This window comes from Sebastes fasciatus, chromosome 5 (assembly GCF_043250625.1).
Source record: "Sebastes fasciatus isolate fSebFas1 chromosome 5, fSebFas1.pri, whole genome shotgun sequence".
Taxonomy (NCBI): Eukaryota; Metazoa; Chordata; class Actinopteri; order Perciformes; family Sebastidae; genus Sebastes; species Sebastes fasciatus.
In genome coordinates, this window is record NC_133799.1 from 25,617,802 (window position 1) to 25,636,442 (window position 18,641).

The window sequence follows — 18,641 nt, forward strand, 5'->3', positions numbered from 1 at the left end:
TGACATTTTATTTTTAATAATGAACAGATAAAGAAAAAATCCTGAGGCTTTATTTACCATAGCACAAAGATTAAAAAGATTAGCATTCAACAGTTACAGTCACGTTATCTGATTTTCACCAGTATTTCTATCAGAAACTTCACACAATACTTTTCACACTGACATTTGTTGTAGTTATCCTTCTGTGAGCCGGCCGGTGTCATCCCTGTTCACCATTTTCTGCACAAGAAAAGAAGAAGATTATGAGAACAAATGAGGCCCGAAAACAAACACTGCACAGATAATAGGAATTCATTATAATCACCTCGGGGAGAAGCCGTTGGTCATCCTGCTCTCAAGGGAACTTCCTGTTGAATGAAGCGTAACAATGAGTAAAGGAATCAACACTTACTCAAACAGCTTAAAGGGATAAAAAAAATTGCAAAAGGTCTTGATGAACTGAAGTAAAAACATCCATTAGACTCTCACACAACTGGTGCAGTATAATCCAAGTCTCATTTATCTAGTCGTACGCTCACCACTTCCCAAACACCTGCATCTTTGCTAAAACCTCACTATTTAAAACACTTCGAGTAACCGGTTGGTTTGATAGTTTCACTGTTGTTAAACCTGAACTCGAGCTGCAAAAGTTAATCGATTAATTGCCAACTATTAAATTAATCTGCAACTATTTTGGTAATCATTGAATCGGTTTGAGTAATTTTTTAAGAAAAAAAAAAAAGGTCTAAATTCTCTGATTCCAGCTTCTTAAAAGTGAATATTATCTGGCTTCTTGACTCCTATGACAGTTAACTGAATATGTTTGAGTTGTGGACAAAACAAGACATTTGAGTACGTCATCTTGTGCTTTGGGAAACACTGATCGACATTCACCATTTTATAGACCAAACAACTAATCAAGAAAATAATCAACGGATTAATCAATGTTCTGAAGCCCTGACAGGTCCCTCAATACTACAATAGCCGTTATTTTATATTTTTAATTCCTTCCTTATTATTACCACCTAGTTATTACTTGTATTATTATTGTTTTTTTTGAAGAGGTTATTACTAGAAATATGACTATTATTTCATCCTTTTTTGGTTTTGTTTTGTTTGTTAAGTCTCATGTCATGTTCTTCGTCTTTTCTTGGGTATTTCTCTCTTGTTCTTATCATTGGTGTACTACTTGTAAAGTCACTGCTGTTTTGTTTTTGCACCAATAAAAGAAATGAAAATAAAACATTATGAAAACTAACATAAAAAAAGAAATTAATCAACAATGAAAATAATCTTTAGTTGCAGTCCTACTTAATTTCATCAGGACTTTTCTCCGTTTTTTGATTCCCCGTTCACTTTGGAGGCATGAGAGAGAAGTTTTCTTCAAGAATTCAATGTAACACGTGGTGAATAATTGATATACAAATGGTCATTCTGGGGGTGAAGTATTTAATTTAAAGGTCACATATTATACTCCATTTAAACTAGTTATTATAGGTCTCAGACACCTCCAAACCATGTCTCTGAAGTTTTTTTTTCAAAAAAACAATCAGATCATGCATTCCAGCATGTCTCTATAACCTCTGTTTCAGCCCATTTCCAAAAGTGCTGATTTCTGTGTCTGTAGCCTGTCTCCTCCCACTCTGCTCTGATTGGTCAGCGTTTTCTGTCAATCAAACGTCCTCAACAACAGCGTCACCCTCCCCCTCCCTCCCGGAGAAGCTCTCTCTCTCTCTCTCTCCCTAGGTTTTCTCGAGAGAGAGAGAGAGAGAGAGAGAGAGAGAGAGAGAGAGAGAGAGAGAGAGAGAGAGAGAGAGAGAGAGAGAGAGAGAGAGAGAGAGAGAGAGAGAGAGAGAGAGAGAGAGAGAGAGAGAGAGAGAGAGAGAGAGAGAGAGAGAGAGAGAGAGAGAGAGAGAGAGAGAGAGAGAGAGAGACGAGTGGAGAGATAGCAGCTAGAATAAAGTTTATAAACCAGAAACTTCACCCAGCGCACGTTACCGGAGGAATCTGATCAGAAATCGGCGACACATGATGAACATCTGCGGTCCAGATTCCAGGTTTTCCTGACGGTTTCTCTCAGGTAAATAATGCTGTTTATATCTCTGTTAGTTAGCTCAGTGTTTACCTCATGCATCAACTCTGTAAACCGCAAACATACACTCTGTTTTACGTTTGTCTTTACAGATCCATCTGTGAGAAATGACCGACAGAATCATCCCAGAGGAGAGCAGACAGCTGAGAGCAGATAGCTGAGAGCAGACAGCTGAGAGCAGACAGCTGAGAGCAGATGGCTCTGTTTACATGGAGATACAAAGCTAACCCGGTAGCATGTAGCTAACCCGTTAGCATGTATCTACATGCTAACGGGTTAGCTACATGCTACCGCTATGACACGGTGTGTAAACACAGCGACCATCAGGGTGGAAAATAGAAGATGTGAAACAGTAGTCAGTTCATTATTTCTGCTAAAAGATAAATGTATGGAAGATCAGAGTAATGGTATATTATTTACAGTAGTAGCTGTCTCTGTGTTACCATGACTACAGACCACCGGAGCTTAGCTTACCATAGTTTACCAGAGCTGAAGACTTTCTCCTGTACCATGTTAACATAACTAACTAACAGGTGAGATGATTACAAATGCTGTGAATAATTAATATTGTCATCCGTCAACTCAAATAAAGTTTGACTGTGAAACAGAAATGTGTTGTGTTGCTTACAAGTCACTATTTACTACCTGTATTCTGCTACATGCATGACATCAAATATATATAATATATAAATATCATCTGTTTAAACAGTGTAATTACATAAAGCCTTTGTGAAAGAACATGTTATATTTAGATGATGGGAGTACATGAAGCCTGTTCTGCTGGTTCTTGCAGACTAACTGTAGGGAGCTACTTTGCTCAAGTTCGGTTGAGGAGGAGAGACAGTGACGCGCTGTGGGCCGGGGTCAGCTACTGAAGGTTCTCTCTGGTTCGACCAGGAAACCCTCACGTGGCTTGCATTCCCTAATGACGTCAAGATACAAGGAAAAAAGCGAATTTTTTTTCTGCACCCATTTCCGGACAAACGGAGCAGGAGAAAAAGAGAGAGGATGGTCTTTTATGATACTATGGTGGCCTGTAGACACACTGGGGACAGATATTGATGTTTAAAAGACATGGAAAAGTGCATTTTGCATAATAGGTGACCTTTAAACAGCAGACAGGACGTAAATAAAGACTTCTGGATAGGGCTGACCCGAATGCTTCGACCGTTGCCATGGTAATCGACCTCCAAAATCAGTATTCGAATGCTTCGTTTTTTGTTTATGTTTTTATATATATATATATATATATATATATATATATATATATATATATATATATATATATATATATATATATATATATATATATATATATATATATATATATATATATATATATATCCCAATATAGCCCATGAAATAAGGAATAATCCCATAATATTATTCATATTCATTCAACATTAATTATTATTAGTTATTCTCAGACGGATATTGCGGTTTGTTGTGTGTAGGTGTGTGTGTACAGAAATGTGGCAGCGGCACTGAAACGGGGGAGGTGGAGACAGATGGAGAGAAGAACATGTCAGCCTGCTGCGCCGAGAAGCTTCGAATACGTTCAAATATTTCTCACCGAAGCTTTGAAGCCCTAAATAAAGTGTTCGGCATAATTACAGAGGAGGCTCACCCATGCCAGAGAAATCAGCTGCAGACACACGGCGGCGCGGACTCATCCAGGCTTCCAGATGTTCGTCTGCTGAGCGCCGCTGGGTGTTGAATCTTTGAAACATGGCAGGTTTAGCGAGGCTATAGGAGAGGCCATCATGAGACTGCTCGTATTTAGACGGAGAGAAACGGTGCCTCAGAATCTCTTTCCCGTGGCGTATGGACCCTGGGGAGGACAGACAGTACCCGTCCCTGTAGCGTTTGGACTGGGGTCGGCTGTCCCACTCTAACTCCCTGTGGCGTTTCCTGAGGAGGGAGCGGTGGGGCGACAGCGCGAGGGCTGCCAGAGCTGAGGAAGAGGGGCTTCTGCTGGCCTCTGCGCTTCTGCTGGCCTCGGTGCTTCTAGCACAGAGGCGGCAGGGAAGCCTGTTAAAGAAAGAGGATTTGTTCTGACACACAGACTTGTGGTAGAGCCTTAAAAAGTCCTCGTCAAGCTTCTTTGGGGAGTAAGAGACGAACGGCAGGGAGGAGTCGAAGGAAAGGTGGCGCCGGAGCCTGTGGCGACCTTCCGCTGCCGTGGCTGACTGAGGTGAACGTAGGGAGTGATGGGAGTCTTGAGGGTGAAGCATCCTCAGTGCCTTCTGTGGAGAGGTGGACATTAATCTGGACCTTGTAGGCTCTCTGGAAAAGCTCTCCACTGAATGTGCTTTGGGGCTTCTGGAAAAGCCAATAGGTGACCTACTGAGGTTGGACGACATCATCCTCGCTTGTACGGGCCTGACTGGGGAGCCGTAGATGTCTGGTCTCTCTCTAACGGTCTCCGATGCGTACGTGGAGCAGCCGTCAGTCTGCAGTGAGTGTACAGTGAGGGAGAGCCTTCTAGACCTGAGAGACTGGTCCAAGGATACCTTTGTGGTGGATCGTGAAGGACTGAATGTGTAAGTGGAGGGCTGTTCTTCCAGCCGGGATACTTCACACACAGTGAAGGTCTCGTTCAGATAGCTCTCTTTTGGCTCAGACGGATCAGATAAGTCCATCACGAGGACGGGCTGCTCCCGTCTCACCCTCCCAGGAGACTGCTGCTGTTCTCGCCAATCCTGCGTATTGGTTACTGTCCTCAAAGGAGACCGAGGGCTGGTTTCAGTCCCCATGAACTGCCTTTTCACGGGGCTGCTGGCGTTCTCCTCGAGCAGCGTCTGACTGGTCATGTTTTGTGGGTTTCTCCTGGCGTGTCTCAGCGTGACATCGAAGGTGTTGCTGAGGTTGCTCCTGTTTGACTGCTGTCGCCACCTGCGGTACCTCCTCAGCACTGAGTCGGCGGCCTCAGAGACGTGCTGCCGATGCCAGGCCCTCCCTATTCGACTGATCATGCTGGGGTAGAGCTCCACCAGAGAGCTGCTGCCGTGACTCCTCAGACTCATTTCCAGCTCCTCGTCTTGGTCTTCAGGCTGGACCTCCATCTCAGAAATGTTCCTCTGACTCTCGTCCAGTGAGCTCACAGTCAGGGTCGGGTCATTTGAAGCCGTCCCCGTAGGATACAAAAGGGGAGAAGAAACATCACCTAAAAATAGACACACATTTCAATTGCTTGTCCTTCCACGTTGTGTTTAAAAAGTTTGCCTGTAATGCGTTCCCCTCTTACCATCATCCTCCACATACAGTTGGGCAGTGGAAACACAAGTCTCATCAGCTCCGCTATCTTGATACGTGAAATCCAACTGTTGAAAATAAATCAGAATCAGAAATACTTTAGTAATACCCGGGGGGAAATTGGGATGTTACAGTTGCTTTTATATACAAGCATAAAGAAATATAAGAAAAATAGAAATAAAGGAGTATGTCAAATGTTAATTATGTACATAATGCTACAATATATGTAGAGTCATATAAATAAATAATAAAATTAGAAATATGTACAAATATGTGCATCACATACAATATACTGTATAACCACAGTGTAAATTGACAAGTGGGATCTATTAAGTTTGTTCAATATACATGCAAGAATTTAAAATATACTAGATATTCAAAACAGAACTGTTGAAATAAACGCAGTGCATTTACCTGAGTGTCGCTTGTAATGTCCTGGGCTGTGGTGGAAGAAATATCAAAGGAATCAGATTAATAATAAAAATACAATTTATAAACATCTCTGTAAATTGATGTTCTTGTTTTAGGTTATGGATGCTCACCTCTTATCGACTCCTCTCTCAAATCTGTCACGCTCTGAGGAGAGAAGTGTTTGATTGTAATTGCTGTACAAACATTTAATATCTGATTTCACTGAGGACTCGCAGTCATGAATAAAGGTCATTGTATTTTGTGTCATATGTTCGTAGCCACTCAAACCTTTGATTCCAGCTTGCTCAGCTCTGCTTTCGACTGCTTCATGTAACGTTCAAGTGCTTCATCAAGACAGAAAAGATACACAATGAGACCAGAACCCATGACAACTACTGAAACGCAGACACTGAGACAAATCACTGACTGGTTAGTTGAATAAAAACAACATAGTACAGCTGGGACTTAATTAATCTGTAATAGGTATGTTTAAAACAACAACGGTAGGACAAATACAAAGAAAATGTTTAAAAATAAGTTGGTAAACAAATATAAAACTGAGTTATGATTATTGTGTATGAAACATTTTTGTTTTTTGTATAGCCTCAACCTGGCAGTGAAAGGGCGGCCTATTAGAATAAGCCATGTAGATATAATAAACTTGAGCCTACACCTTTTTGGTCAATCATTTTTTTTTGTCCCTTTAAGGCTATTATTATTTATTTATTTTAGAGCTTCAATGATTAGTTGTCTAAACGATCAACATACAAATAATGGAAGAAAATGTTGTTTTCAGCCTCTCAAATATAATAATAATAATAATAATAATAATAATAATAATAAAAATAAACTTAATTTATACAGCAACTTTCAAAACAACGTTACAAAGTGCTTTACATAGTTAAAATATAAAAAAACATATACAGCAGATATATATATATATATATATATATATACACAGCAGATATATATATATATATATATATATATATATAATAAATGTTGGACACACACACACACACACACACACACACACATGTTGGAAATAAAACAAAATAAAAAATAATTATGTGCTTGCATTAATAAAGATGAATTTTGAGAAGTGATTTAAAAGATGAAATATTAAGATTTTATATATATATATTTAATATCATATTTAACTGAATATCTTTGGGGTTTGTACTGACAAAACAACACATTTAAAGACATCCCTGGACTTTGAGAGACTGTGATGGACATTTACACTATTTTCTGACATTTTATATAATTTAATTTCTTATATTAATCGAGAAAATAATCAATCGATAATGTAAACAATCGTTAATTACACCCCTAATTTAAAAAATAAATTACTAACTTTACTGACATCCGCATGACAGCACTGTTAATGTTAAAAACAAACAAATCTGAGCACAAACAATAAATCTGTGCAATAATAATGCACTGAATGTGAAATACATTTGTCTGTACAATATATATATTGATGCAATATACACCTCAAGTGCAACTACCTTTGTTTACATTTTATTTATTACATCTACCCTACCTATTTTACAAGTGCAATTACCAGTGTTTAAAATTACATCTATTTGTATATGTTATACTTCTAGTGTAACACTTCTGTTTATATTTATTCAATACATATACTTTACCTGTTTTATTTGTCTTATTATATCTGTGTGTGTGTTTTACCTGTTATATGTTTTATCTGCCTCGTTTAGTCTTGTGTCAAGTATTTGTTTTAAAGCACTGGCCAGAAGTGGAAACTGTGAATCTCGTTGTATTTAATACAATAATGACAATAAAGCTTTCTATTCTATTATGTTTTGTTACAGCACAGTTTGTTGCATTAAACTAAATGTTATAATAGCTTAGTAATCTACTTACTTTGTGTTTTAGTGCAGTCGAGGTCCACCTCCACTCCTCCATCCAGGTACTGAAGCTTTGAATACTGTTGAGAGAGAAGAGCAGAGGAAACGTTAAAAACACAACATCTTCATAATTAACAGTTAATGTAGATAACAGGTAACTAAATCCTGTTATCTTAGTAGCTAAGTGTAGTTAGCTGACAGCTAGCGTTAGATAGCTATGCTACTTAGCTTCGTGCTAACGCTAACTAACCGTTAGCACCGATAGCCTCGTTAACTCACCTTGTCTATGATTCGTTCTAGTGAGCTTTTGTAGTTAAAGATGTTCTTAGCCAGTTCTTTCTCTGACAACACGTCCATGTTGCAGATATAAACACGTTATGGATATTAATAGATGATAAAAGCAGCTAACCGCCGTTCTGGTTTAAAATTCTGGCTCCACAAAATAGAGCCCGCTGATTGGTCAGAGTTGCCTTCACTGTTACTGGGAAATCATGCTTTCCAAAATAGCGCTCTGGAATACATCTGCAATTGAAAGTCCAAATAGCCTACCCATGTTTGAATTTTTTTAATGTTACACACCAAAACACAACGCCAATATGTTTAGACAAATTAATAAAATTAAAAATAGCTCCACAAGGTTATTGTTGTTATTATGACTGATCACGATAAGTCAGTAGTCCTGATTCCAAGATGACCGACTATACCAGCAGCATGTGAATCAGCCATCCGCGGGACGTCATCTTCTAGCGATGGGAATTCGGGCTCTTGTTAGTGAGCCGGATCATTTGGCTCAGCTGACCAAGAAGAGCCGGCTCTTTCGGCTCCCAAACAGCTCTTTGTATTTACCACTTCTGCCTTTTATAATTCAACCAAATTTAGCTTTAGCTGATTTGACAAATGATTAGTATGTGTGCAGATATATCACTTAAATTATTCAATATAATTATACTAAACCTTATAATTTCCAGAATATCATAATTTTACATGCTGCTTCATTTCCGACTGTCACTCATCTTGTCTGCTATTTGCGCACCGCACTTCTCTCTTTCTTTCGCACCTCCGCCCCACCCTGCTTGATGGTATGATCCTTGTCTCTCATCACCTGATTGGTCGCACGGACGTCATTAACACAACATTCAGTCAGTCGGTGCATGGAGTGCCCGTGGCGCGGAGAAGATCGTCCTATCATTCTGCCTTGAATTAATTAAAGGGACTGTTATACTGTATTTGTACACGTATAAATCTACCGGGTCGGTTTCACATGCACGCTCGCATATGTGCGCTCCCGTGTGGCCGGAGTCTCTGCTCCTCTGCCTGCCTTCACTCACACAGCGCGCGCGTTCTCGCTCCACTTCTACACGTTCATGTGCGCACACTCCACACTGCAGAAGAGTAAGTTTAGCTCTGAGAATATCTAGTGAATGTACAGTGGACGTTTGTGCAGAAATAAATGCTGCAGCTCGTCCAGACCAACAGAGGTTTTCCGTGTCTTGTGAAGTGACGGGGCTCCGCAGAGAGAAACGTTATCGTCTCCGACCAAAACTCTAGTGTCTCCCTGTTCCCTCCGGCTGCGGTTGGGAGGCTGAGGCAGGAAAAGCCAACACTAGGATCAGCATTGTTTCATGGAGAGACCTTCGTCTGGTCAGCTAACATTACTGCCAAGCAGGTGAAATATAGAGTGATATTGTGGTTTTAGCTGGCGTATGTCGCCTCGCTGTTTTGAGCGATGCTCCTTCATGTCTATGTAGATCAAGCAAGCGCGAGCAACAGGACGCTGACTTTCGTTGACCTAACGGCCACAGGTTTCGGTGTTAACAAGCATTTCTGAAAGTTACAAACAATCCCTTTAAAGAAAAAAAAAAAAAAAGGCTCTTGTCGTTCACTTAAAAGAGCCGGCTCTTTGAACCGGCTCGTTCTGGACCGACACATCACTATCATCTTAACGCGACAGACAGTAACCTGTTTCCAGAGTCTGTATCTTCCATCCAAAACAAAACCTCATTCCTCTGAATTACTCAACATATTAACATGATTTATAAGTGATGGAGGCTCGGACGCTGCAGGAGCTGGTAGCCGCCGCTGCCTCGCTGCACTCCGACAGAGTAGCGGTGAGATATGACGGCGGGTCGGTCTCCGGTAGCTCTCCGGTGTCTCTGCTGCTCTACAGAGAGCTGCTCCAGCTGGCCGCTGAACTGTCTCATACTCTACAACAGACCTGCTCTCCTAATAATAACGGAGTGATCGGTCTCTACTGTTCAGATGATCTGTTCATTCCTGTCTGGATTCTGGGGTGAGTTCAGTGATGTTGTTGTTGTCAACCTGTCAGAGTTTATATCCACATGTCAAATGACCAGTATAACTGTTTACACTGTATTCATGTAATACCTTCTTATCTTATATGTGTTTTATTCAATACCTTCTTATCTTATATGTTTTTTATTCAATACCTTCTTATCTTATATGTTTTTATTTTATCTTATATGTTTTTTATTCAATACCTTCTTATCTTATGTTTTTATTTTATCTTATATGTTTTTTATTCATGTAATACCTTATCTTATATGGGTTTTTTTTATCTTATATGTTTTTTATTCAATACCTTCTTATCTTATATGTTTTTTTTATCTTATCTTATATGTTTCTGTATTACATGAATACAAATATATAAGATAACAACATATAAGTTAAGAAGGTATTACATGAATAAAAAACATATAAGATAATAAAAAACATATAAGATAAGATAAAAAACATATAAGATAAGAAGGTATTACATGAATAAAAATAAATAAAATAAGTTAGACAGTTGAAGCAGCTCTCTGTAGAGCAGCATTATACACAGTATGTGAGTGTGAGGCCTAAACAACAGCACAACAACAGACACTGTCTTTTCTACAACAGTGTGACTAAAAACATGTTTTTAGTTTAGGTTTAAAGTGTGTGGTTAACGGGTCAAACTTTTATTTTAGCATAATAATAAATAATACCTTCTTATCTTACATGTTTTTATCTTAAATGTTTTTATGTTAAATGTTTTTATGTATATGTAATACCTTCTAAAACATACAGGCATATAAAACATACAACAAGATAAGAAGGTATTACATAAATAAAAAACATATAAACTAAGATTTAAAAAAAGGTAAGATAAGAAGGTATTACATGACTATAAACATATAAGATAAGATCAAAAAACATATAAGATAACAACATATAAGATAAGAAGGTATCACATAAATACAAACATATAAGATAAGATAAAAAAAAAACATATGATATGAAGCTATTACATAAATAAAAACATATAAGATAAGATAAAAAACATATAAAATAAGATGGTATTACATGAATAAAAACATATAAGATAAGATAAAAAACATAAAATAAGAAGGTATTATGTTTTTTATTTATGTAATACCTTCTTAACTTACATGTTTTTTTAATTTTATCTTATATGTTTTTTATTCACGTAAGATAAGATAAAAAAACATAAAATAAGAAGGTATTACATAAATAAAAAACATATAAGATAAGAAGGTATTACATAAATAAAAAACATATAAGATAAGTTTAAAAATATATAAAAGATAAGAAGGTATTACATATAAAAACAAGATAAGAATATGTAAGATAAATCTTATACGTTTTTATATATGTAATACCTTATCTAATATGTTCTTATCCTATATGTCTTGTCATGTACGATCTTTGCCTTTTCTAATTTATATTTTGAAGCACATTGACTCTTCGCCTGTTGTAAATAATGTGCTACAATAATAAACTTGACTTGACTAAACCATTTTGATATCATATCCAGTGAGTAATGTGTTGGCTGAGTGGTCCGTGTGATATGAAGGATGATAAATTGTCCCGTGTTGGTTGCCAGGATCCTTCAGTCTCCTGCTGCCTACGTCCCTCTGGACCCAGAAGCTCCAGGACTCCTCACCGCCAGAGTCATGGACCGCTGTGGCCTCAAGTACTGCGCTGTGAAGACCGACATCCTGCAGGTTGAGCATTTAATAATTCATGAATATATACACACCACAACAATGATAATGACTTTGTATGAATATTTACTCAGATTTTCTTTCCTCCTCCCGTCAAGCGGTTCCAGGCGGCTCTCGTCAAACACACATCTGTGCAGGTGTGTGCGGTGTTGCCGAAGTTCAAACTGACCCTGATACAAATGGAGCCGCTGCCCGTCGCTGAGCGCCAACGAGGACCAGAACAAACCGGAGCTCAGAGAGCAGATGGTGCTGGTCTCTTAAAGGAGGCTGGGCCCGGAGACTTGGCGTATGTGCTCCACACATCTGGAACAACTGGCCTTCCAAAGATAGTGAGGGTGCCTCACAAGTGTATCCTCCCCAATATACTACATCTGAAGTGAGTATTTATCTCTTAAAGGGACTATTTGTAACTTTCAGAAATGCTTGTTAACAGCGACACCTGTGGCCGTTAAGTCAACGAAAGTCAGCGTCGGGCTCGCGCTTGCTCGCTCTAAATAGACCTGAACGAGCATCGCTCAAAACAGTGAGGCGACACATGTCAGCTAAAAACAAATATCACTCTATATTTCAGCTGCTTGGCAGTAATGTTAGCTGACCAGACGAAGATCTCTCCATGAATCAATGCTGATCCTGGTGATTTTCCTGCCTCAGCCTCCGGGGCTGAAGCAGGAAAAGCGGGTCGGTGCCGGGGTTGAAGCAGGAAGAGAAACGTTATCGTCTCCTGACTGCTCCCGCAGGGAGACACCGGCACCCGGTCAGAGATGATAACGTTACTCGCTGCGGAGCCCCGTCACTTCACAAGACACGGGAAACCTCTGTTGGTCTGGAGGAGCTGCAGCAGTTATTTCTGCACAAACGTCCACTGTACATTCACTAGATATTCTCAGAGCTAAGCTAACTCTTCTGCAGTGTGTAGTGAGCGCGCATGCCTGTCTTGAGGTGGAGCGAGACAGCGAGAACGTGCGCTGTGTGAGTGAAGGCAAGCAGCTGAGACTCCGGCCACACGCGAGCGCGCATGGGATCCCGACCCGGTAGATTTATACGTGTAAAAGTTACAAATGGTCCCTTTATTTGGTCTCTAAAACATTATTTTGATACAAAAGGTCACCTCTCTTGGCTCAGATCTTTGTTTCAGATGAGTCCAGATGATGTGGTTTTCCTCGCCTCGCCCTTGACCTTTGACCCCTCTGTGGTGGATATCTTCCTGGCCTTATCGTCTGGAGCTCAGCTCCTCATCGTCCCGACTGTGATCAAGAAAATGCCGAGTCGACTGGCTCGACTGCTGTTCAACGATCACAAGACGACCGTCCTGCAGGCAGGTGTAAAGAAACTGTATTCAGCTTTGAGTCACTGTTCAGGTCACTATAATGTGGCATCTTCTTGTTTCCACAGGTCACGCCGACTCTGCTCAGCCGCTTCGGCCACCGCCTCCTAAAACAGGAAGTGTTGTCGTGTGGCTCCTCGCTGCGGGTGTTGGCTCTGGGTGGCGAGGCCTGCCCCTCGCCAGCTCTGCTGAGCAGCTGGAGGCACGAGGACAACAGAACCCACATCTACAATATCTACGGTATCACTGAGGTGTCCTGCTGGGCCTGCTGCTACAGAATACCAGAGTCTCTACTGCAGTCCAGCAACCTGTGAGTGAACCCTGTTCACAATTATTTATTAAACAAGCTGCATTTGATCTAACATAACACACCTTTCAGCTCGCCGTCTTTTGTGCCTCTTGGGACGCCTCTGATGGACACGATTGTGGAAGTTAGAGACGAACATGGTCGCGTTGTTGCTGAGGGTGAAGGACAGGTGTTCATAGGTGAGAAAGACCTCACTGACACACACATACATGCAAATCTTATTCCTGTGAATAAAATCCACATAAATCCATATGAACCCTGGTGCAGGTGGAGAGGACAGAGTGTGTCTCCTGGACGATGAGGATACCGTCGTCCCCGGGACGATGAGAGCCACTGGAGACTGGGTGGATGTTAAAGACACTCAGCTGTACTACCTGGGACGGAGAGACAGGCTCATTAAACGCCACGGGAAACGGGTCAACCTGGACAGTCTGCAGCAGGTGAGATGTTTTAGAGATACTTTAAAATAAAGAAGGAAATTAGACAGGTACAGTTCATAATGCATATAAAAGGGTTCAGAGCTAAAACAATAAGACAAAAATGAAAAGTAGATGATTATAACAATCCCATGTTTCCCAGTATTTATCCCCCTTCTCCTTGTCCCCCGACAATAAAGGAAATAACCAATATAAGACTAATAGTTATAAGACTTAAGGCAGCAATGACACCAAAATTAGAAACACACTAGACACATGAAATAATGAAACACATACAATATTCACATACACAAAAAACATAAATAAAATAAAAATAAAAATAAATTAAGTAGTAAAAAACAATAAAAATAAATTAATAAAAAAAAATAGTAATAATTTATAATAAAACATTTTTAATAATAAAAATAATAGAGATTTAAAAAAATAACAACGCCAATCCAACAAAACAAATCTCCTTTTAAAGTGGAAAAGTGTAAATAATTTTTCCATTGAGAAAAAAAGTCTTCAAAAAGGCATGTGTCACTTCTACTGAAACCTTTAGTGAATATTTCCAAGGTACAAAAAGGTAAAAAAGAAATCATATTTCTGGTCCAGAACAGGGTTATTATCATAAACGAAAACAAAATAAGTTGTGAAAAATATTTTTAGTAAACTGAAACTAAATAAAAACAATATCCTTTAAGAAAAACTAAACTGAAACAATATATCCTGGTTAAAAAACTAATACAATTTTATGTAAATTCATTTGTTTTAGTTTTTTTAACTATAATATATCACTACAGAAAAAAAGGAGACGGCATGAATTTCCATCAAACCACAGAAACTGAACAGACCTGATCTTCCATCAGATGGCGCTATGCTGCAACTGCTTCACTAAAGTAGCACAAAGATTTAAACATTATGGTGATTCCTACACAGTTCTCTTATAATGTATTCTGTATGTATATGTAGCTACATACTTCTGAGACATTATAATAAAACAAACTAAATATATATAAACTAAACCTTTCTGAAAAACTAAAAGTAAAACTAGCAAACACTCTGAAAACTGCCTAAAACTAAAATGAAATTGACAAGTCAAAAATAAATTAAAGTAGAAACTTTGTGAAAATTCGAAACTATTATAACCTTGGTGGGTACCGGTAAAAATCGTCTTAGTCCATCTCATTAAACCGCCATAAATCCTCAAAATTATTCAGGTTTCCATTTGTTATTATTTAGCATGTTTATATTTTAAGGCAGATATTGTTTGAATTTTTATTTTTTTTCAAATAAATACATGAATGAGCCAAACACCCACTTAAATCTCTATTTCATAACCAGACTTTTTTTTACTATACAAAAGAAATATTGATGATCTTTTTAAACATTTTCTTTTTAAACATTTAGAAGATGAGACTGTAAACAAAGCAACTTCTAAATTTTTTAGGGGAATTGAAGGTGAAGTATTAATGTTTCATCTCCTCCAGCTCATATCCAGTCTGCCTCAGGTGGAGGCCTGTGCCGTGGGTCTGTATGAAACCTTTCGACTGCTCGCCTTCGTCGTGGCGTCCACATCTGGAGACCAGAAAGCAGCTTCTCCTCTCACATCTGCACAGGAACACGCGGAACAAACAGCCTCGGCCGAGCATCGGGAAGACCTCCCCTCTCCAGATGGAGACCTGAGCAGACTCATCCTGGAACGGCTGTCTCCGCTGCTGTCGTCCTACAGCGTTCCTGACTCGCTGGTTCTGGTCCCGGCCTTGAGCCTCACTCCTCATGGTGAGCATCGGACGCACAGTCACCTCCGAGGAGAGGCGATGACGCATCACAGTTATCCTTCTGTTTGTTTCATGGCAGGCAAAGTAGACATGGAGGCACTAATGAAGATCTATCGCACACAGAGACGGCGTTTAGAGTCTTCACGGGGAGATGTCACCAAACTAAAGCAAACTCTGCGGTCCTTCTGGCAGGTATGGACGCATAACTCCACATTTCAATACTTCATTTGTTGCCTGTATATGTAAATACTCCACTTCCTGTCAACAGGAAACTCTCGGTCTTCCTGAAGATGCGACCATCGACGAGGAATCCAACTTCCTTTTGAGTGGAGGAGATTCTCTGAAGGCGCTGCACCTCTGTGAGGACGTCCTCGCTGCTGTGGGAGCGACCTCACCGGAGCTTTTGGAGGTTATACTTGACGGGACCTTCTCTGACGTGCTGCGCCATGTTGAGAGAGTAACACTTGAGAACAGCCAGTCATCACCAACCAAGAAACGTCACGCTGACGCTCCGTCTGTGGTAGCGAAGAGAGAACGCACAGCAGCAGAGAGGCCGCGGGGGGAGACGTGGGCTGGTTAAAAGTTATAAGACGAGCAGGTGAGGTGATGGAAATCAGAAATCCAAACGTCCAGGCTGATGAACTCGGAGAAAAGGACTCCAGTAAGAAACACAGAGCTGATGTTCTGAGCCTCAGTCTGAGCTGGTCCTCAGACACAGGCAGATGTGTGGACGCCTCCCCGGTGCTTCTAATCCAACACAGGACAGATGTGAGGTCAGACGAGGGTAAAACAACGGTGTTCATCGGCTCCCACTCTCACAGGATCCAGGCGTTAGCCCTGACCACCGGCAGCCTTCTGTGGGAGCGAGTTCTCGGGGGCAGAATCGAAGCCTCGGCAGCGGTGTCTCACTGCGGGAGCCTCGTGGTTGTAGGTCAGCATCAGCTCTTTCGGCACACTGTGTGAATTATTTTCCTTTAGGATTTATATATTTTTTTATTTTTATTTTCCCAGGTTGCTACGATGGCTGTGTGTATTTCCTGTGTGCTGCGTCTGGAGAGACGCGGTGGATGTTTGAGACGGGAGACGCCGTGAAGAGCTGTCCCGCTGTGGATCCCCTCACAGGTCTGGTGATGGTGGGCTCACATGACGGGCATGTCTACGCCCTGGACCCAAAGGTGGGACGCTTTTACATGTTTTGTGGACAGTGTTTTATGCTGTTTCATGTTGGGGAACTTTGCCGAGTGTACGGAGTAGGGTTGTCTCTTGTCACCGATCCTGTTAGTGATTTTCATGAACAGGATCTCAAGGTGAGTGGCCAGTTTGGAGCCCTCAGAATTGCGTCTCTGCTCTTTGCAGATGATGTGGTTCTGTTGGCTTCATCAGACCGTGACTTGCAGCACGCACTGGGGTGGTTTGCAGCCGAGTGTGAAGCGGTCGGGATGAGAGTCAGTACCTCCAAGTCTGAAGCCGTGGTGCTCTGCCGGAAAACGGTGGACTGCGCCTTCCGGGTGGGGAGCGAGTCACTGCCCAAAGCAAAGGAGTTAAAGTATCTCTGGGTCTTGTTCACGTTTGAGGGTAAAATGGAGCGGGAGGTGCGGAGTCAGCAGTTATTGCGGGCGCTGTACTGGATCGTTGTGGTCAAGAGGGAGCTGAGCTTGAAGGCAAAGCTCTCGATTTACCTGTCCATCTACATTCCAACCCTCACCTCTGGTCTTTGGGTAGTGACCTAAAGAACGAGATCGCGGACACAAGCTGCCAAAATGAGCTTCCTTCGTAGGGTGGCTGGGCTCAGCCTTAGAGATAGGGTGAGGAGCTCAGACATCCGGAGGGAGCTCGGAGTAGAGGCGCTGCTCCTTCGCGTGTAAAAGGGCCAGCTGTGGTGTGGTTCAACATCTGATCAGGGTTCCTCCTGGATTCCTCCCTTTGGAGGTTTTCCGGGCACGTCCAACTGGTAAGAGGCCCCGAGGTAGACCCAGAACACGCTGGAGAGATTATATATCTGGTCTGGTCTGGGAACGCCTCGGGGTCCCCCAGGAAGAGCTGGAAAAACGTTGCTGGGAGAGGGACGCCTGGAATACCCCGATAAGCCCCGGATAAGCGGACGAAAATGGATGGATGGATGGATGATGGGGAAACAGGATTAATAAGAAGTTTCTCCTCTGGGAATAAATAAAAAGTGAAAGTGATCTGAACTCGTAACTGTGGTAAATGTGTTCTTTTAGGTTCAGCAGTGTGTTTGGCGGCGTCACTGTGGAGGCGGAGCTGTGTTTTCCTCCCCGTACCTCCACTCCTCCCTCAGACGGCTGTACGTGGCTTCGCTGGGAGGTCACCTGCTCTGTCTCAACCCTGTGAGTAAAGAAAACACCAAACTGAAGTTGTTCACTGAGGGACGTTCTGAGATAATTGATAAGTGCTTTTTTCCTGTCCAAGGACAGCGGAGAGGTCCTGTGGTCGAACTGTCGAGACGTCCCGTTCTTCTCATCGCCAAACGCCTCCTCTGGTCAGATGGCGATCGGCTCGGTGGATGGAAACATCTGCTGCTTCAGCGACACGGGGACGCTGGTGAGAGGCACAACGTAGGCTGCGTTACAGCGTTTTACATGCTGGGTGTTGCCAGGACTGAATCTTAAAGGGTGAACTGTTCCTTTAAGGTTTGCAAATTCAGCAAAAGCTATTTATAAATGTGTTTCTCTGCAGGTTTGGCAGTTTTTAACAAAAGGACCCGTCTTCTCATCTCCGTGCGTCACCCCAGACCAGCAGCGGGTTCTGTGTGGATCACACGACGGCTGCCTGTACTGTTTGAACGGCGCCGACGGCTCTTTAGTTTGGACTTTCCAGACCACGGGGAAGGTGTACTCCAGTCCGTGTGTGTTTGACGGCTCCGTCGTGGGCCGGAAGGGGACTCTGGTGGCTCTGGCCTCCACAGACGGCACAGTGTGGATCCTGGATGGACGGGACGGACAAATGCTGGCCTTGTTCACTCTACCAGGGGAGCTGTTTTCATCCCCGGTGGTGTACGGACGCTCCCTCGTAGTCGGGTGCCGCAATGACTTTGTGTACTGTTTAAAGCTGACTGTCAAAGAAGAAACATAGCAGGATCATTTTATAATAATAAACACTGATGGCTTTTCTTATATCTGTGTCAGAGCGGAGAGGGCACTCTGGGAAATAAACTTTAATTAAGGAAATAATGAGACC

General features: G+C 41.5%; 2 protein-coding genes across 3 annotated transcripts; one reads left to right on the forward strand and one right to left on the reverse strand.

Annotated features, from left to right (window-relative positions):
• Positions 1–30: 30 nt before the first annotated feature.
• On the reverse strand, positions 31–8,085 carry LOC141768124 (uncharacterized). 2 transcript variants are annotated; one of them, XM_074636106.1, is made up of 9 exons: positions 7,888–8,085; positions 7,625–7,688; positions 6,026–6,081; positions 5,869–5,902; positions 5,741–5,766; positions 5,319–5,394; positions 3,699–5,237; positions 305–347; positions 31–219 (listed from the first exon to the last, which is right to left on the reverse strand). In XM_074636106.1, the coding sequence occupies exons 1-9, from the start codon at positions 7,963–7,965 to the stop codon at positions 210–212; spliced, it is 1,926 nt and encodes a 641-aa protein (XP_074492207.1). In that variant the 5' UTR covers positions 7,966–8,085; the 3' UTR covers positions 31–209. The 2 variants fall into 2 exon arrangements, with proteins under 2 accessions (XP_074492207.1, XP_074492208.1); XM_074636107.1 differs by having other exon boundaries at positions 3,699–5,203; positions 5,318–5,394; positions 7,888–8,084.
• Positions 8,086–9,534: 1,449 nt separating this feature from the next.
• On the forward strand, positions 9,535–18,639 carry aasdh (aminoadipate-semialdehyde dehydrogenase). Its single transcript, XM_074636086.1, is given in 15 exon segments — positions 9,535–9,898; positions 11,495–11,615; positions 11,714–11,991; positions 12,738–12,930; positions 13,008–13,249; positions 13,319–13,425; positions 13,514–13,686; positions 15,153–15,444; positions 15,523–15,635; positions 15,712–16,011; positions 16,014–16,374; positions 16,455–16,618; positions 17,666–17,791; positions 17,874–18,005; positions 18,141–18,639. Coding segments are annotated over 15 exon segments (3,246 nt in total). The 5' UTR covers positions 9,535–9,650; the 3' UTR covers positions 18,537–18,639.
• Positions 18,640–18,641: the final 2 nt, after the last annotated feature.

Bases quoted from the DNA above. Each gene is read 5' to 3' on its own strand.
- LOC141768124 (XM_074636106.1), bottom strand. From the start codon at position 7,965: ATGGACGTGTTGTCAGAGAAAGAACTGGCTAAGAACATCTTTAACTAC. The intron at 7,689-7,887 runs GTGAGTTAACGA...CTCTCTCAACAG, and splicing joins TAGAACGAATCATAGACAAG to TATTCAAAGCTTCAGTACCT. The intron at 5,238-5,318 runs GTAAGAGGGGAA...GTCTATTTTTAG, and splicing joins ACTGTATGTGGAGGATGATG to GTGATGTTTCTTCTCCCCTT.